This window comes from Heloderma suspectum, chromosome 1, assembly GCF_057233095.1.
Source record: "Heloderma suspectum isolate Gila_16-S chromosome 1, 16-S_ref, whole genome shotgun sequence".
Classification (NCBI taxonomy): Eukaryota; Metazoa; Chordata; class Lepidosauria; order Squamata; family Helodermatidae; genus Heloderma; species Heloderma suspectum.
In genome coordinates this window covers 354,742,752-354,763,571 of record NC_139458.1, presented here as the reverse complement: position 1 = coordinate 354,763,571, position 20,820 = coordinate 354,742,752, and the positions used below count along the sequence as shown (strand labels likewise).

The 20,820-nt window shown below is 41.9% G+C and overlaps 1 protein-coding gene across 10 annotated transcripts in view; it reads right to left on the bottom strand.

Moving 5' to 3' along the window:
• LOC146359716 (solute carrier family 22 member 3-like) overlaps positions 1-20,820 on the bottom strand; it is a 49,966-nt gene that overhangs the window by 12,038 nt on the left and 17,108 nt on the right. For 7 of the 10 annotated variants that reach the window (XM_084827957.1, XM_084827960.1, XM_084827962.1 and 4 more), the window contains 6 exons: positions 14,785-14,888; positions 10,773-10,927; positions 8,089-8,257; positions 7,087-7,204; positions 2,919-3,016; positions 2,595-2,809 (listed from right to left, as the gene is read on the bottom strand). In XM_084827957.1, coding sequence (XP_084684083.1) covers positions 2,595-2,809; positions 2,919-3,016; positions 7,087-7,204; positions 8,089-8,257; positions 10,773-10,927; positions 14,785-14,888 — 859 coding nt within the window. Of the gene's footprint in view, positions 1-2,594; positions 2,810-2,918; positions 3,017-7,086; positions 7,205-8,088; positions 8,258-10,772; positions 10,928-14,523; positions 14,889-20,820 lie in introns of all 10 variants that reach the window. The other 3 variants (XM_084827963.1, XM_084827964.1, XM_084827965.1) reach the window with 1 other exon arrangement.

Here is a 20,820-nt window from a genome sequence, read left to right as displayed (position 1 = left end):
AGGCAGGGACCTAACAGAAGCAGATAAGATTAAGAAGAGGTGGAAAGAATATACAGAAGAATGATACAGGAAAGATCTGAATGTCCCTGATAGCCATGATAGTGCGGTCACTGAACTTGAGCCGGACATCCAAGAAAGTGAAGTCAAGTGGGCCTTAGGAAGCATTACTAACAACAAAGCTAGCAGAAATGACAGTATTCCAGCTGAGCTATTTAATATCCTAAAAGATGATGCTGTTAAAGTGCTGCACTCAATATGCCAACAAATTTGGAACACTCAACAGTGGCCACAAGACTGGAAAAGGTCAGTTTACATTCCAGTTCCAAAGAAGGGCAATGCCAAAGAGTGTTCAAACTACCGTACAATTGCGCTCATTTCACATGCCAGCAAGGTGATGCTCAAAATCCTACAAGCTAGGCTTCAGCAGCATGTGAACTGAGAACTACCGGAAATACAAGCTGGGATCCGAAGAGGCAGAGGAACTAGAGATCAAATCGCCAACATTCGCTGGATCATGGAGAAAGCAAGAGAATTCCAGAAAAACATCTATTTCTGCTTCATTGACTATGCTAAAGCCCTTGATTGTGTGGATCACAACAAACTGTGGCAAATTCTGAAAGAGATGGGAGTACCAGACCACCTTACCTGTCTCCTGAGAAACCTGTATGAGGGTCAAGAAGCAACAGTAAGAACCGGACATGGAACAACCGATTGGTTCAAAATAGGAAAGGAGTACGACAAGGCTGTATATTGTCGCCCTGCTTACTTAACTTATATACAGAGTACATCATGAGAAATGCCGGGTTGGATGAATCACAGGTTGGAATTAAGATTGCTGGGAGAATTATCAACAACCTCAGACACACAGACGAGACCACCCTAATGGCAGAAAGCGAAGAGGATCTCAAGAGCCTCTTGTTGAGGGTGAAAGAGGGGAGTGCAAAAGCCGGTTTGAAACTCAACATTAAAAAAAACGAAGATCATGGCATCTGGCCCCATCACTTCCTGGCATATAGAAGGGGAAGAAATGGAAGCAGTGACAGACTTTATTTTCTTGGGCTCCAAGATCACCGCAGACGGTGACTGTAGCCATGAAATTAAAAGACGCTTGCTCCTTGGGAGGAAAGCTACGGCAAACCTAGACAGCATAGTAAGAAGCAGAGAGATCACCTTGCCAACAAAGGTCCATCTAATCAAAGCTATAGTTTTCCTAGTAGTAATGTATGGCTGTGAGAGGTGGACTATTAAGGAAGGCTGAGCGCCGAAGAATTGATGCTTTCAAACTGTGGTGCTGGAGAAGACTCTTACGAGTCTCCTGGACTGCAAGGAGGTCAAATCAGTCCATCCTAAAGGAAATCAACCCTGACTGCTCATTGGAAGGACAGATACTGAAACTTAAGCTGAAATATTTTGGCCACCTAATGCGAAGGGAAAACAACTCCCTGGAAAAGACCGTGATGCTGGGAAAGATTGAAGGCAAAAGGAGAAGGGGACGGCAGAGGATAAGATGGCTAGATAGCATCACCGATGCAATGAATATGAACTTGAGCACACTCCGGGAGAGAGCAGAGGACAGGATGGCCTGGCGTGCTATGGTCCATGGGGTCACGAAGAGTCAGACATGACTTAACGACTAAACAACAACAACATATTCCAATGCATCACAACACTACAGTCAGTTGAGGATACACTAGGGATGGCATTGGTGCCTGATTCCATCTGGAAATCCAGAGGAACCCCACACACACCCTGAGCCCCTTTCCCTGTTTGCCTCCTGCCCACACTCTCTAAGCCGCCTGCACTCACCTGGGTGGCAGCAGTGAGCTCCACGATCACCATTTTCCGGGAAAAAGTGGCGATCACGAAAATGCAGATATTTGCCTATACGCAAAATGGGGCTGTGAATAGGCCATATAGGCAAGATTACAGGTGTTTGCTTGCCTGTAATCATGCACATATGGGCTATTCATGGCCCCATTCTGTGTATAGGCAAATGTGCACATTTTTGCAAATGCGCATATTCACATATAGGCAAAATGAGGCCGTGAACAGCCCATATACACAAGATTGCAGGCAAACAAATGCCTGTAAACTTGCTTATACAATTCATGGCCCCATTTTGCATATACGGAAATATGTGCATTTTAGCGATGGCCATTTTATTTTTCAAAAAATGGTGATTGAGGAGCTCAACAAGACCACCTGGGTGAGTGCGGGAGGCTCGGTGAGCGGCAGGAAACTCAAGCAAGGGTCTGGGTGCATGTGAGCAGGGGCAAGGGCTGGGCAGGCACCTGGAGAACCTGGATGGGGGTATGACCGCCCATCCCTAGGATACACTCTTGATATTACTGTTTTTACATCAAGTGAGAACTTGATGCATGTAAGATGGTGCTCTTGGTAACTGCTTCTAACTGCTGAACTCCCTACCTCTGAGGTCTGCCATTATTTTCAAGAAGCAATGCAAGACCTTATTTCAGCCACTTTCCAAGGATGTTTGGGGGGTATTTTAAAACTATTTGCATATTGAAATTGTCCTCCTTGAAAGACAGGGCAGGTTAGCAATTACACAAACAAATAACAATGAAAAGGATTACCTTTTGGTAAGAACGCAGTAATTAAGCATGCAATGCCTGCCACTATGCCGCTTGTTGCAAAGAGAGGGCGCCGACCAATGCGGTCAATGGTCAGTAAGATTAAAAAAGCAGCAGGCAATTCCATCATAGCTGAGACGAAGAACTCCAAATAAAGATTTCCTTGTATGATTCCCAGACGTAAGACCAGCCCTTGGTAAACCACTGCACTTGTGAACCTTAAGAAGTAAAACAAAAACAACAGAGCTGCAAAGAATTCAAAGCTGCCAGACTTGCATGGGAAAGAGCAAACAAGAAAGCTACAGAAGTAACACAGCTGGGACTTACCAGGCATACATTAAAATCAGAGTGAATTTTCTCATCTGCGGAGTTCTAACCAGGTCGAGAAGAGATGGGTTACTAACCTCGTCCTCGGAGACTGTGATCTAAGCAAAAGAAGCAGAAATCACAACTCAAATAACAGTAAAGAAATATGTATATATACAAAAGGGCTATAGAACTGAAATATACCAATAAAACATGGATATAGAGGTTGATGGCTGACAAGTGGAATGAACGAAGATTTGTTGTCTTATGTTCTGCATACTTCGAACCATTCATCAGACGTGAATGTGAATGTTGTCTTATGTTCTGCATGGCCCGAACCATTCATCAGATGTTTGAACAAACCATCTCATACAAACCATCTCTTTGGCCAAGGGGATAAACCTGTGTTGGATCAGCCTAATATTTGTATTTTTTCCAAGCAGCAATATTTACTATTGTGCTTATATACTGCTGCTGAATAAGAGGGGGCGCCTATGCCTAAATAGGCTTATGTGAGGCTATAATTCATCAGTATGTGCATATTCCCCTCTCTGCCCCTCCCCCACAAACAGGACGATATTAGGAGTTCAGGCAAAAAACTAATATTATAATTGTATGACTTTTTAAGACTGCCCTGTAAAAAACAAAATGTATGTTCATCAAAGGATTAATATTACTTCTTTTGCTTTCCCCCAATACATTGTAACAGAAAATTTTACAATATTTGCACAATAGCACTTAAATTAAAGAGCATTTAGCACAAATTTAAAAACTGATTAATTTTAATCACCATGTGTAATACACACACACACACACACACTTCCACTTTTAAAGATTGAGGTAATCATGCAATAACACTGAAATTTAAAACCCACTTTAGTGCATATCTTAAAAATAAAATGATTTTAAAACATTGAAAAATGTTTTTTAAAATGGATGCACTCAGGTCAATTGTCCCTTCCCCACCTGGCTGACTCCATCATCTGAGAATACTGAGGGTAGTGCGGGAGGGGGCTTCTCTGCTGCAGCTCCTTGCTTTTGGTATTCTCCCCTACAGAGGCTCGCCTGGTGCCTACCTCAATCTACCTCAATGTATTTCCAGCATCAGGTAAAGATCATGTTACTTTCCCAGGCTTTTATTATCTGTGCAGTTTTATTATCTGGATTTATTCTGCTGATTTGTTTGTCGTTTTGTGGTGTGTGTGTGTGTGTGTGTGTGTGTATCATACTTCTGTGATTTTATGTTTTTATTGTAAACTGCTCTGGCAATCTTTGCATTGAAGGATGATATAGAAATTGAATAAAATAATAAATAAATAAATAAATATGAGAACAAGCACATACAATATTTAGTTATAACTAGAAACTTAGAATGACCATTGGTCAAAATTGCACAGTAGATCCAGCCCAAATGTAATGACAAGCCGAGGGATATGCTGCCTCTGGCCTGCTCACTGTTTCTGTTTTGCATCCAGTTTAGAAACAACCTAGGATAGAAATGCCCTGTTCCTATGTTGTTTGGCACGATGTGTGAACTCTGGTCGTTGAGAGGAAGCAACCCAAAGTTTCCCATGGTTTGCTCCGCTCAAAACTATTTCCAATCATGTTAGTAAGAAAATATATCTAATTATACTTCAGGGAGAAAAGAAATAATCAATATTTAAGTATGCCTTCTGGACTGTTTAGTATTAATATTTACTTATATCCTGCCTTTCAGGATACATGCATGCACTCCATGTCCAAGCAGTGAATCATTTCATGGGTTCCAGCACTTACCAATGATTTAGTTTCCTTAGAATTTCACTAGAGAAGTATGTCATTTCTGTGATATAAGGTGTATTTACACACACACACACCCACACACACAGGCTGAGCATAAGACCAGGGGACACAGCATTACACTTCAATAGACTCCTGTTCTCCATCAGGCTTCCAGAGGAACCCATTATGCCATAGGATTCCTTGCAGAGAGAAACTTGGCTCTCTGCCTCCATTTCAGATCCAGTACCATCACAGACTGCCAGAACAACAGACTTCGCTTCCTTCCATTGTTCTCACAGCTCTCTGAATGAGCACATTTCTTACAAAGTGGGGAGAGAAAGGTAAGTCTCCTTCCAGAACAGTCTACCAAGGTTGGTGAGGGATGGGGGAAATCCTTGAAAGGATTCTCCCACACCCAACTTTTAAAGAAATGGCATGCTCTATCATACAATGTGTGTGTGTGTGTGTGTGTGTGTGTGCGTGCGTGTATGTGGGTGTGTATATATATATAAAACAGGTAGAAGATAAAAATGGATACAACTCTAATGACACACTGTTCAATGCCATGTGCCGCTCTTTGTCATTACAACAGGCTTATCACCACCAGGGCATTGAGGTACCTAGAAGAGTTAAAGTATGGTAGATTTTCTCAAACTCCCAGCTTCACTTTGAAAACTAGAGCTACATAATCTGAGAAGGAACTCCACCGAGAGTACAGCATGTTAAATGTGCTTGATCCTCCCATTATCTCAGTTCCAGGAGCATCATACTTTCTGCTGGGCACAGAATCAAGAATGACAGGACCTGCATATTCCAAAGGACCCTGAAATGGATCCAGAGTGCAGCTTAGAGGTTGCAGATATTACTAAGGCTAACCAGCTGCAGCTGCAAATACATTTGGGTCATGACTGTGAATACTACTGGAACATTTAGGCTAAGGTCTTTGGGAACGATGTGGGGAAAATAATACAGCCCTGATTGCCAAGGTCAAAGTTCTAAAAATTCTGAGATGCTGAACAAACTGAAGAATCTGAGCAGATGGGCACACCGCAGTCCACACATCCCCTTCTCTACTTCCTTTAATCTGATCTCATAAAAATATGGTTCATAGTAATGTGGACAGATAAGATACACATCACAGTCTACTGTCGAAACTGTTACGAAAAAGTGCACTACTATATTGTGGTGATTTATGATGTTTTAGTATGTTGTCCTCTGAATTGTGGTATAGAAAGTATTGAATTCTGCATTTGCTAAAATGTACTGCAAAACCTAAGGAAAAATATTGTCCTTTTGAGGTGCTATATTTCCAACTATCCTTCTCTCTTTCAATAACAACAAATCAAATAGGCTAAAAGCAACAACAATATTTCCAATGCACCTAAAGTAACTAAGTGCAGTACATAATATAAACATAAAGATCAAGTATGATGCAGCTTGATAAGCCAAGAGAACAAGAGTTTGTACACATACAACAGAATAGTTCTATTCTGGCTTTTTTTCTTTATGCCTTCACTGTGCACATGGAAGGTGGAATGGGACTACTCCCACCTGCCCTGCTGCCAACATCACACACCCTGATGGCCCCATCTCCTAGTGTCCACGTGCTTAGTGCAACCTTTGTGAGAGCCCACTCACATGTATGCAGGGTCTCCATCAGCTCAGAATCCTGATAGTTGTGTGCATTGATAAAAGACTGTCCCGCACACCACAAAAAGCAATCTTGATGTTATTTTACCACTGGTCTGATCAGGATTTATTTATTTTTTGCAGTGTTTTACCAGTGCACAAGAAGTACATGTGCACATCAGCAAAACACCAAACAGCAAGAATCTTGATGCACTTATATGTACGATCACATCAAGACTGCTTCTTTTGGTAGTGTTTTAACAGAGTGCATATGCTCATCAGCAAAGTGGAGGAGGCTGGGAAACTCAAAGGAACAGAAGAAACTAAAAAGCTGCTGCAAATGGCCTATGCTACGATTCCACAATGTCTCCAAGCTGAACTGGAATTTAGCAGGAGTGGAATGCAGCACAGACCCATGAAACACTAAACGAACAGAATGGGAGAAAACCTCTCATCCTTACTCCAGCAAAGAGTTAAGCAGCAACACAAGAGGGTGAGGAATATTTCTTCTTTATCCAGGATTCACTGCGTGGGGCAGAAGAACCACACACAAACATGGCTCTTGAAACAGCAGCAGAAATTGTATCTGCCTTGCTGGCACCATGATGGCCAAGATCTCCACTGTCTTGTGTACAGTGAAGACTAAGTGCACTTTGGAAGATGTGCGACATGCCTGTGGCTTTGTTCAGTTCAGACATCAAATTAAACATACAAGAAAGTGTAACTGTTAAAACAAAAACAAAAAAAAAACCCTGTAAAAATGGTGCATTGATACCCCATACCCATGTATAGCCAGTACCTCAGAAAAATGTGGCGGAAGACCTTTCCCATTGCTCTTGGCGATTGACTGCAAAACCTTGAGGGCCCTTTTCCCTTTTTTGCGAGTCAGTAGCCACCGTGGAGATTCAGGTACCAGCCTGCAAAGGAGAGAGGCCAGTGAGGAGGTATCTGCTATCGGTATTAAGAAACCAAAGAGATTTATAGCCTGCAATAATCAACATCTCTGTGAGATGCTTGTGCCCTCCAAACATTTCCTGGCAAGCTGGAAGTTCTTTAACCCTCTTGCAACCGTCTTTTGCAGATGGAAACAACAAGCACTTTCGAGGATCAGCAAGCAAACAGATAATGCACACATAAAACACAGTAGAAGCCCAGTATAAATGATCCATGTAATACTAATGAATCCAACCATTCTGATAGTGGGATAAAGATACACATGAATTATGTGGATGACTCATACATGTCCCAGCACATATATGACTGAACAGTGAGTTAATTAGTCAAGCCTAAGGGCTGTCTTTTCACTTAATATTTGCTTTAGATTTACATTTTCTTTTTAAGTGGGGCTCATATAAAAAGCAGCCTTTACTTTGTAAAGTCCTAAGAATGCCCTTTGTTTTTACATCTACTAACCTAATACTATGATTATTATTATATAATTATTATTAATAATAATTAATATTAATAATATTGTATCATAATACATTATATATTATATACATAATATATTGTGTGTCAGAGCATTCAAAGTGCTTCACATACATATCTCAGTAATCCTTATAACAATACTGTAAGGTAGATTATTATTATTATTGCTCCATATTGCAGATGAGTAAATTATGTAGTTTTCTTTTTTTTTGAGTAAGTGACAGAGATGAGATTCAGACAGAGGACTTCTCTTCATCACTACACTATGTTAGTTCTTATGTTGTACTACAAGACCTTATACTTAAGATCTACAATTTGTACTAAATAACTCATTATCTTACAGATAACAGAAGGAAAGTAACAACAAAATTACCAGTAATACAACAGGAAAAGGAAGTTGGGGAGTGTTGTAGCCAGCTGAATCCCCCGCCATGTGGGAATTAAATAAGCAATTCCAGGAAGAATCACAACTCCAAGGGTGAAGAAGATCTGAATCACAATCCCAACAATCCTTCGCTCATCTGAACCAACTATCTCTGTCACTGAATTGACAAAAAGAAAAACATAAGACATTGAAAGGAAACAGCCAATTCACTATTTAAAAAGATTAACTAGGTGTTAGGAGGTCATTGCTATCCTATGTGTAACATTTAGGGAGATTTTGCTTTGATATTGTTGTCTTCCTCCTTTACATAAGTGGATGGAAAAAAATGTGTGTTGCAAATGTTTGATGCTATGACTCTATGGCCTGGTTTAGACATAGCAAGTGTTTCACCTGTGTACTCATTCCCTCCCTCCTCCCCTTCTTTTGTGCACTTTAATACAATACTTCCAGGGTTTGTTAAACCACAGTTTTCCATTACATTACCAGGAAGCTATGTTTCAATCTCTGATTACAAAACAGGATATCAAACAGGATCAAATCTTGACTGGAAGTCAAAGATTAAACCACAGTTTCCTTGTTCATATGAAATGGGAAACTGTGGTTTTACAAATCCTGAAAGTCTTGCATTATGGTGCCTAAGAGAAGGAATGAGAGAAGAGGAAGAGGGGGGAGGGAGTGGTAAGCACAATGTTTACTCTTAGAACTTTTCTCCATGAGGCATTTATTGTGTGCTCATCATTCCCTACTCACAACTGTTGGCGGGTTCTTTAGATGACGTTGTGGCCCTCCAGTTTCACTACTCTTTGTAAACAGTACTTTTGGTGAGCTTTTTTAGAGTGGGGAAAATGGGATATTATTTCTGATGGTAGAAAGAAAATGCTATTTCTACTTGTGTATTTGTGCTATTTGACTATAACATAGTGCCACCTAGAGGTTATGTAGCAGAAAAGCAGGAAAGGAAATGCTCCACATGTAGTGCTCAGATCTCATTTTGTGCAACGAAACCAAAAGTAGATGTAGCACATTAACAGCTTCATGTAGAAAGGTCCTTAATCTAATAAACCATAGTCTATCAAAACATGGTATATTAAACCAAAATTGTTACATCTGAATTGGGCCTATGACACATGCACTGGTGAAATGATACATGTTGGTGTCCTTTGCACTTATTACCACTGCATGGGCATCTATATAGCTTAATGTGCATACAGATGTATCTCAAAAGGCTGTACTTTTCCTCTCCTGCGTTAGCCCAGCTTCTGCACATCTTTACTGTGAAAAGGCCAGATGTACATGCCACCAATCTGAGTGCTGATGCAGTCTTCTACACCCCTCTGGCTTCAGGTGAGCTTTAACTTTTAAAATGCCACACACACATTTGTCCAATTAAACGCACGTTTGTGTGTGTGTCCCACCCACCACCCCCATACATATACAGTTTAAAAACCAACCGACAGAATCAATTTTAAAATGTTGAAACTGCCTTGGGAGGGTGGTGGTAGTTTAATAAAGCCACCACTTCAGTCAATTAGTACTGTGCACACAGTCAGCTTCCGTTACAACTATCTAAAACCAGTTTCATTTGAGCTCATTGTGGCAGGGAACATGGCATGACTTAAAAACAAACAAACCAACTCACAAACAAACCAACATATGGGAGTACACTTGCCCATGAGGTTCACTACTGAAATTATGTACAAGTGTAAGCATTCTTAGAATAAATGTGTAAACCAAGGATTTAGCACACATTTTACTCAGTATATACCATGAAACATATTGACTTAGGTTCTGGACCCTATTTGATCAGCTTGTGACCTTCCAAGTTAAACACAGCCTAGCAGCCATGACTGGAAGTCCACTAGAGCAGGGGTGGATCCAGGGAGCTGAAATTCAGATATTTTGGACTTCAGATCCCAGAAGCACCTGCAAGCATGGCCAATCATCACGAATGCTGGGAGCTGAAGTCCAAAACATCTAGAGATCTACTTTCTACCCACCCCTGTTCTAGAGGTTCAATACACCAACTGTTTTTGCAGTCCCAGGGTCCACCAACAAAAATAGGAGGTTTACTGAGTCTCCAGCCAGCTGCCATACATAGATCATGAGCTGAGCTCAGCCTCATGGGTCACACATTATCTGGACATGTCTGCTTTAAAGTAAGCCCTATTGGGTTCAGTGGGACTTACTCCTAGGTAAACATGCACAGGATTGCAGCCTAAAGCTGTTAAGATCAAACAAAACATGTCATTAAATGCTTCTTTGCATTTTACATGCACAGTTAAAAGAAGAAGCAAACAGCAACTGCTGGGGAGGCTCATCATTACCAGAATCAGAACATGTGCTGAGGGGGAATCTAACCATTTCCTCCCTGCAGTGGTTCTGACAAAAACAGCTCCCTTGAAGCTGCTATTTCCCTTGAGAGAAAGTCCCCCAATGGCACCAGTACCTCTAGAATAGAAATATAATAGTTTGTCCTCGAATGGACTGGTCCCTGCATGGTCACCTCTCCCTTTTTTGCAGTCTTGAAATCCAGCAATATTCACAGTGCAGCCCACTGACCCAATGTGGTACACTCTTCCAGTATACCCTAATTCCACAAAGCCCCTTTCCATCTCGCTTTCACCTCCCACCATAGCATTAAGAGGAAGAACTGCAAACATGCCATGGCTTACCAATAACAAAGCTTGTCATCCAGGTTCCTTTTCCAAATACACCTTGTAGAAAGCGAAATATTGAAAATACTACAATGTTTTGTGCAAAAGCCACTATGAGGCCACACAGTCCTGCCCCAAAGGTAGAGAAGAGATAAATGCGGATTCTGCCATATCTGTCAAACAAAGCAAAAAGTGATGAGGGCAGGGGGAGAAAGACTTTTTTTTTAAGTGTCTGGTGAAATTTCCCTTCGGCACTCAGACAGGAGGCACAGAGAGCTCTAGCTATTGAGTAGTATAAAAATGTAAGAAAGAAAGAAAGAAAGAAAGAAAGAAAGAAAGAAAGAAAGGAAGGAAGGAAGATGCAATCCTATGCATGTTCAGACAGAAAAAAAATCCTAAACTGGGCTGGCTGGGGAATACTGAGAATTGTAAGACTTTTTTTTCCTGTCTAAACATGCAAAGGGTTGTGCCCTAATAAAACAGAAAAGCCTTCTTGAGGGCTTCTTCACACAGAGCTTTTATCCTGCTATTGAGATTGCTCACTCACTGAAGTTTGTGGGTCCTTTTCATGACGTCATCAACCTCCAGGGCACATCCAGAGGTATTTCCTGGTTATTCCATCTCAAAAAGATCCGGAAATAATGAACTATCTATTTGAATTGGATTGTTATGCTATTAAAACAGCCACTAGATGCCTCTCTTTCATTGATCTCTATGGCTCCTTAAAAACGTCCCCTCAGGAATCACGTGTTCGCCGTCTGGGAGCCTGCTGTAAATGCAGAAAGGCTCCACAACGGGAGGACTGCAGGGATTTTCTTTAATGTAAAGGCAGCCAAAGTGTTGCCTTGTGTTTTACTGCATTATGTGGCAGCAGTAGTGCTTGTGGAAGACTGCTTCATGGCAGCATTCCTGATGTAAATGGTTATTGTGAATGGATATGTTTTATGAAAAGTTATTTTTTCTTCCTTTCTTCTTTTCTCTCTTTTGTAATTTCCCCCTCTTTTTTGTTTTTGTATTTTGTATTTGCAAAAAAAAAAAAAGTGAAAAAAAGTCAGCACTCCTGAGTTCAAGCAGTTTTACTGCAGGTTTGCAGCACTTTGATTCAATTCTTTGCACACTGCTTTCTCACTGCATTATCAAGCTTTTAAACACAAGGCTGTTAATCATTGTATTTACTTTTGTTTTCATTGCAGAATTGAGATCTGAGCTCGACGCAAAGAGCTTTTCCTTTCCTGCTTTTCTGCTACATAACCTGTAGGTGGAGCTGTGCTATAGCAGAACAGCTCAAATACACAAGGAGAAAGAGTGTTTTGAGAAATAATACCTCAGTTTCCCCATTCTAAAAATAAAATAAAATGGGAAAGTGCTCTGAAAAAACAGAAGCGAAACTGGAGAATCACAACGTCATCTAAAGAGACCATAAACAACCGTAAGGAATCATGAGCGCACAACAAATGCCTCATGTAGAAAAGCTCATTGTCTCAAGGACACAGTGGATCAGGTAGGCCGAAAGACAAGGTGTTAGATGTTGACTGTACTAGTTCAAGGCTGCACTCCTAAACTCACTTTGTTCAGCTTAGTTTCACTGAACTTAGTGGGATTTACTTCTGAGTAAACAAGTGTAGGATTGACCTGGATCTTCCAGATAGTTGTAACAATTAAATAGTTCTTAGGGCCAAGCTACACATTACTCTGAAGATGTAGTTAGTCTTTCTTCCTTTCCTTTCTTCCTTCCTTCCTCTACTCTAAAACACAGGGGGGGCAATCTGGTTCAGGACCATAGCATGGTGGGTAGGGGGATGTTAACCTTTTGCTCAACACTGTGAATCACTTTTTGGCCAAGAAAATTACAGGCATGGGGGTGGGGGGAGATCTTGAACAGGACCACAGCAAGAGGCGAGGATTAACATCCCTCTACTCTCCATGCTAGGGTCACAGTCAACTTAGGGGCCTTGCACTTACTTCAGAACAAAAGTAAGAAAGACCTGGCTCTTCAAAGTAGCATGAGTTTGGCTTAGAGGTTGCACACGTACACAATCTCCTTTGTGCCTGTAATAACTTCCAGAATAAGGGTGGGGTAAAACAGGAAACACTGCTTGACAGCACTTCCAGTATTCTTACCTTCTTAGCATGGCTGCATTTAGTGATCTACCACCACACACAATCCCAGATTCTAGCAGCATCTGGCTGCATTCAGAAGTATCAACAAATCATGGATCTGATTCTGGTTTGTTAACAAACTATGATTTGCACAAACCACAAATGGAGACTTCAAATTTCCTTCCCTCCAGAAGAAGAAAGCGGGGAGGAGGGAGGAGTATGAGCCCAAGGCTCGCTATGGCACATTCTTGTAAACCTTGGGCTCTCTTCGGGTGTTCACTGAAGAGGTGTTAACCATAGATGGACCTGGGGCTATGCATTCTGGCCTCTACCCCACTCCCCCTCCACTGCAAGGGCAGCGTTAACACATTTGGCTGGACATGTTTACACTGCTCCACACAACCAGGAACCCTGGCTTTCAGAGTTCCCGATTGCATGGGGCTCTGTAATGATGTCCAACAAAAAGCAGTTACAGCACTCTTCACAGACCTTCCCCATCAACATGGAGAGGTCAAGAGTGGATGGGGGATGGCCAGAGCACACATCCCCAGCTCCTTGCCTGCTTACAGTTAACTCCTCTGTTAATAGACTGAGGAGGGCTTTTGTTATGTCTAAATGTGGCTTTTGACTTTAGCTTCTATCCTCTTTTTTCCTTCTATTTTATACAGCAACTAGCTTGCTCTGAAGGCATGTGGTTCCTCTGAAATCTCTCAGGTGAAAACTGAAATCCTGCTAGAGCAGAAAGAAAAGAAGAGGAGCTCATGGCTGCAGCCAAATGATGGTAGAAGCCAGGACGATGAAGGATAACCAAACACCATGCACATGCATAAAAGCGTTACATGAGTAAGACCCAATGGAGTGGTTACATATATTTATGCACAGATCTGCTCCATTCACATATCAACTGAGGTGGGGGAATCTATTTTACTTAAAAATGAGTATGGGGGGAAGAGAGCTAAATCCTCCACTGTCTTTGCTCAAGCACTTCTTTCTATTCCAACTCAACTTCCGGAATCAGAGCTGGGGGCGGGGGGGAAGGGCAGTGCTTCAAGCAGTGAGGTAAATTGGGGGCGGGGAGGTTTAGCACCTCTGATTTGTGCATTCCATTTCACATAAAAAAATATGGCAGCCGTCAAATATATATGGCTGCCCCCATCATATCTGATGTGGTTCTGAGAGAGCAGTGTTATTGCTATTGCTACTGTTGTTTTAAAAGAAAATAAGGTTTGGGAGAGATAATTTCTGTCAGAGAAGCAGCAGGAGGAATGGGGCTTAAAGCTTTCCTTTCCCACAGCTTCTGTATTTCACATCATTTATTCACCTTGCCCTTTCTCAATGGAGCTCAGGGTAGCTTTCATGGTCTTTCCATTTTATCCTCACAACCAGCCTATGAGGTGGATGAATGTATGGGTCACCTAGTGAGTTCCATGGCTGAGTAAAGATTCTCCCCCCATAACTGCTTTGCCCCAAGTTTCAAAACACGCACACACACACACTGTTTCTCTTTGCTCTAAATTCCTTCTACACAGCCTCTTTTCTATTTAAAGAAGTTGTTGGGGTTCTCTTACATTCTGTATTTCAATATAAGTAGTTATGTAGTAGAGAACTAAGTACAGGCACAGCATTGAGGTAAGAGAATTTAGAAGGCAATAACATAAACAGTTCTGACCTGTGAGGGAAAGTACAGCCACCTTTCCCTTGTTTGGAGGAAAGTAGAGGCAGAAAATACGTTCTGTAAATGTGGTGTTCAATAGTAACTTTCTTTTCCCTCCTTTCTTCCATAAATACAAGATGGGCATGAACTTCACACATCATGGTGTACAACGATGTACTCCCCTGCTTCATTTTCATAGGTATCATGTATGAAGCACTCTTATTTGCAACTGAAGATAATGTGGTTTGTAGGTTGATGTTTAAAAGCAAACTTTACCTGTCTGCAGCATAGCCTAGAATGAACCCTCCTACTAGAAAACCCAGATTGAGAAGAGACTGTGTCAAATCTATTAGCCATCTGTTCTCACACACAAGGTCAAACTGTGGGAAGAAGAAAAAACATACAGTATGTTTCTGTAGAGGAGAAGGAGCTTTGATTCAACAAAAGATTTTGGCCTTGAACAAATGCCAGGAGGGTTACCATTTTAATGGTGTTAGTACTGTTTTGTGAATTATCTTTATCTTCACACATACACCCCAGTTCCCATCCAGTAAACTATTTAAACCATGTGGGTGGGCATAGTAGGTTTGTGGGCTTTGTTGGTTCTGCAGACTGCTGCTAATACAATCATTCATGTTGCATTATTTCTCTACTTCATGCCTTACAGGTCAAAGCCAAAATACTTGCCCTGTGGTCAAACTAATTCACTAACGAAGTCAAAATGCTAATTTGTTTCCCCAGGACCCCCAGTTTAGAGGGAAAACAGTAAGGTTTTTACCCTAAAAATCCTGTATTCAGTCATCAGAATAATGTCCCAATCAAGGTAGCCACTCAGTTTAAAAATTATGTTATCACCGTTGTAGGCATATGAAGGAGGTCTCAAATTAAAAACTGGAACACATACATTTGAAGAAGACTGGAATTGCCAATTTGCATCAATCAATCAATCAATCAATCACAGAAGCTTATATTTTGTATTAAATAATATTTTTTAAAGAGAATGGTTTGGATCCAGGATCTGCCTTCCACAAGAGGAAGGGACCTTCCCCAAGAGGAAGGGCTTGCTCCATTCACAGAAGATCCCTCCACCCAGTTTTTGAGGATTCCCCTTCCTGCCCCCAAATACACCACAGCTCCTGCCGTTCAGCAGAGCCTCCTGACTCTCTGTGTAGCATTTTCAAAGGGCTGGAGGGGCTGCCATGGCGGGAAGGAGGGGGTGGAGAAGTCAACTTCTGCTAGTGCATCTCATCTAACATAAATCTGGATCCATCCCAATGGAAACAGCACCAAAATACCCCATGCAATATACTACAAAAAAGATGACAAAAAGAAGCATTACCATTGCCAATATCTATATGTCCCCACATGAATAAATGTGCAGCTTAAGAAATTAATAAAACTATTCAGCTGGACCAGTGGAGTGCTGCCCTCCACTGCTGACAAAAAAAAGAATGCGGTTATGCACCCTTTCACCCCATTCCAGCAAACTGTCATGGAGTTATTGCTCCCAACCAATTTTTTCCAATGTGCACAGATTTCCCCGAAGAAGCCCAAATCCCCAATTATCCAGTGCAGCATCTGAAGCCTTCCCCTAAGAGCATCGCACCATTCCAATTTCACCCCATTCCAGCAAACTGTCGCAGAAGTACTGCTCCCACCCCATTTTTCTCAATGTGCACAGCTTTGCCTGAAGAAGCCAAAATCCCCAATTCTCAAGTGCAGCATCTAAAGGCTCCCCCTGAGAGCATCCCTGTCCCAATTTTACCCCATTCCAGCGATCTGCCTCAGTGTTGTTTGTTTGTTTGTTTGTTTAAAACATTTCTTGGCTGCCTTTCAGGGCAGAAGCCCTCCCAAGGCAACTTACAGCAATAAAAATATATAAAACCAGTTAAAATATTTAAAAAAGATAAAAACATAAAAACAATAAAGTTATTGCTCCCACCCCCTTTTCTCAATGTGTGCAATTTCCCATGAAGAAGCCCAAATCTTTGATTCTTCAGTGCAGAATCTGACGGCTCCCCCTGAAAGCATCTCACCCCCAATTCACTCATTCCAGAAAACTGTTGTGGAGTTATTGCTTCCACACACACCCCTTTCTCCTTCTCTGGGCACTTTCTCCTTACTCGCAATGATGGGCTCCTGAGACCAGATCACTACTGCGATAAAGCTCTTAGTATCAGAGAAGCAACTTTACATAACATCAAAGAAGCGACTTTACACAATATTGGAGACACAATTTAACACCACAATGGAAGTAACGCAAACATCAGAGAAGTGCATCATCATGGAGGCTAATTACTCCCACTGGCGAAATGGGAGTGCAGGGTGATTCTGAAGGCTCAAAAGAGCGCTCTAGGGCTTTGATGTGCTGGAAAGGCAGGTGAGTTACTTTAGTTACTTAGATTACTGGGGGCATGGCCAGATGAAAGACACACACCTAGGAATGCCCTGATCATACCAAATTTAAAATGGAGGGGTGGCCACATAGCAGCTGAACTGCAGGGTAGGCAAATTAAAGAAAAGCAATGGACTAAAAGTACTCTGCAAAAATGCAGCTTCCCCACAGGTAAACTCTGGGGTGGCTGCAGAGTGGCAACAATGTCATGTATCCCTAATGACTTTAAGCCACAGCAACAGCAGAAAAAATCTCCCATGTAGACGGGCCCCTGGTTTATCTTTCAGGAGTTTGTCCCTAGAGGGTCTCAATGGAAAATATGGGGGAGGAGAGAAATAAAACATGGAGGTAAGAGAGAAATTGTAAGAAACAAAAAGTAAACAAATGAATTGTTTGCATCCAAGTCTCACCTGCTGAGTTCTCCTTACCAGAAACAAGATTTTTTAAAAGGCATTTAGCACAGGCTTAGCTAGTCCATGAATTAACTTGATGCCTTGTCGTCTATATTATAAATATATATTTATAATATATTCAAACAAAATATATTCTGTTTTAAATAACTCATCACAGATAACAGCACAAAGCCCTCTGTCTATCCAAAGCCCTGCCAGCAAGAGCTACGCAGGGTGGGAGGAGATTGGAGGCTTTTACTGCCTCCCATTCCTCCATTTTAAAAATTTCCAGCTAGATGGGTGTCTCAGCCTGTCTAGCTGACTTACCAGGCAATGGTCAGGGGCGGTCATGGAGAGACTGTTGGATCGAGTGGATCCAGGCTTCTCATCCTTCCTCCCCTCCATGCCCACCAGGGCCAGTTCAAGACATTTTGCTGCCTGAGGTGAAGGACATGATGGCGCCCCTTCCCATTCCAGTCCAAAAGCTGACTGGACTGGAAGTTGAATCTTTCTTTGACACTGGCAATGGGCAGAATACCCCCTTCTCAACCTCCCCAATCTGCCACCACCTCAGAAGAGAAGCGGCTGCGATGTTCTATGTGGTGGCTACAAGGAGTGAGGGATGAGGGTTGGAAAAATCCACACTCTGATTCCCACCCCTGAGGTCATAGCTGTGTCTAAAGCCTTGGGGTGGGGCAGAGTGGGGAATCTGCACCACCTTGTGGTTCCTCAGATGATGTTTGAGGAGCCCATACGATTGCTCTGCCCTGGGTTAATATGGTTTTGAACCAGTGTTTTAAGGGCCAGAGACCTTGAGTGTCCTATAGAAAACTTGCGTTAACAACAGATAGATTGTTTTGAGCAGCAGAGCTGTAGCTCAGCGGCAGAGTATATGCTTTGCAAGCAAAAGGCAAATTCCATGTTGGGTATAATTAGAAAAGGAATCAATATCATACTGTTTTATACGAATCTATGGTACAACCACACTTGGAATTCTGTGAACAGTTCTGGTCACCGCACCTAAAGAAGGATATTGTAGAGTTGGAAAAAACAGTCAGAAAAGGGTAACCAAAATTATCAAGGAGATGGAGCACCCCACCTAGGTGGAAAGCTTACGATGTCTGGGACTACTTAGCTAAGGAAAAAGGTGAATGAGGACAGAAATTATAGAGGTTTACACAATTATGGATGGTTTGGAGAAAGTGGAGAGATATACATTTTTCTTCCTTGCTCATACTAGAACCAGGAGTCATCCCATTAAGCTGATTGGTGGGAGATTTAGGACAGATGATTATGACAATTTGAAGTATTTTATGCCACCCTCCAGCCAAAAAGTCTCCTAGAGCTGCTTACGTATAATCAATTAAACAAAACAGTCCCTGCTCACAGGCTTACAATCTAAAAGGACACGACACACAAGGAAAAAGGAATGTGGAGGAAAGGGGGGGATTAATTATTTCATCAAGGCTGGTGGATTGGCCCTGCTCTCCCTTTCAGATAAAAGGAAGTACTTCTTCACACAGTGCATAGTTAAACTATGGAATTCACTACCACAAGATGTAGTGATGGCCACCAAGTTGGGTGGCTTTAAAAGGAGATTAGACAAATTCATAGAGGGTAAGGCTATCAATGGCTTTTAGTCATGAGGGCTATATGCTACCTCCAATGTCAGAGGCAGTATGCCTCTGAAACCAGATGCTGGAGAACACAAGTGGGAGGGTGCCATTGCACTCATGTCCTGCTTGGGAGTTTCCTACAGGCAGTAATTGGCCACTGTGTGAACAGAATGGCCAACTGAATGGACCCTTGATCTGATCCACAATGAGTGTTCTTATGTCCAATTCCTGGCATTTCCAGGTAGAGATGGAAAAGGCTCCTGTCTAAAACCCTGGAGAGCAGCTGCCAGTCAGTGTCAACAGCACTGAGCCAGCTGGACCAATGGTATTTGACTTGTATAAGCAGCTTTCAATGTCCCCCCTAGTTCTGGAAGGCAACTCTTTTCGAAGTAATCAATCAGGATTTCCTTAATAACTTACAAACACAATTCTTCATCACACCCCCGTATACCCTTCATCAAGATCACTAATGAAAATAATAAATGGAATTGATCTCAAGACTGGTCACCTCAAGGATTCCAGCAAGAATTAGTTCCTGTTTAGCACTCATTAGCTTTTTGTGGTCTTCCATTTAAGCATCCCCTTACTTTTTTAGGCTCAGAGCTGTATCTGTATATTTATTCATTCATATATATACATACACATATAATTTCCATGCCACATTTTAATATCATAAGATCCATACGTGGGGTACATTTGCACATTAACTTTGTGCACTGAAGTCCATATTTTGGTTCTGTTGCCTGTATGCAAGAGAGTAAATTGCAGGTATTTTCAGCAACAAGGAACAGAACTTTATCTTACGTGGGAATAAAACAGTGAATGTCAGTATTCATTTACATTTGTCTCCCTGTATGTTGATGCTTCTGAAATCATTTGTAATGTAGGCATGGCTGTGCCAGTATATTTCCTCATCCTGATTTATGTACCAGGAAGAGAACCTGTTCCCCACTGTATGCATTGGGTTGTATCCAATGGTGTTCTTCCAACAGAGCAGGTACTGTTGGCGGATCCAATTTTCCCTCCCCCCGCAGCTCCCCACTGCACAAATCTGTTCCAGATGGCTGGGGAACCTTCTGGAGCAGATCTTGGGAGCCTGTGAGGGGTTGCAGGGAGGAGGAGGAGGAGGAGGAGGAGGAGGAGGGGAAAGGAAACTCCCATTGCACAAGTGGAGGTCCGCTCATGTAACATTGGAATTCGGCCATTGCAATGGGGGAAAAACAAAACACACAGGCTATTCTAACATGGCTTTAGCTAAGTCTGTGTATGTATGGGAAAGGTGGTACTTGACCCTTAAAATAGCTGCATTAAAGTTTTCCAGTTAAAATAATAATGTTTCATATTGGACTATATCAATTATATAAATTAAACTGCATTTCTGCTTCTGGGAAACTAATTATCTTTCTCCAGAGGACATGTCGGTCTGGTATACTCTACCAAAACTATATACAGGCAATGGACCAGAATGTATCCTCCACGGAGAACTAAGTGTCAAGATTACAACAAAAACAAAACAGCTTTTGTATTTCATTTGACCTGGAAACTTGGAAGCTGTTCCTGAAGCTTGTGTCTTGCCTTAGGGGAAAGCACTCTAGAAAGTCCATGTGCCCTCCCACCCTCCCTCCTCTTGGGTGCCTCTCAAAGAGCAATCATACACCAACCTACACGCTGGCCAGTGAGCAGTCCAGTAGATGGAGGATAGCTGATTTTAATGACTAGTCAACGGTGCAATCCTATGCATGTTTAGACAGAAAAAAGGTCTACAACTCCCAGCATGCCCCAGCCATGCTGGGAGTTGTAGGCCTTTTTTCTGTCTAAATATGCATAGGATTGCATCCTAAATAAGTTTTCCTCCAGCTCCAACTCCCTTTTACCTGCTTTCCATGCTTGCATTATTCATTCTGTAGGT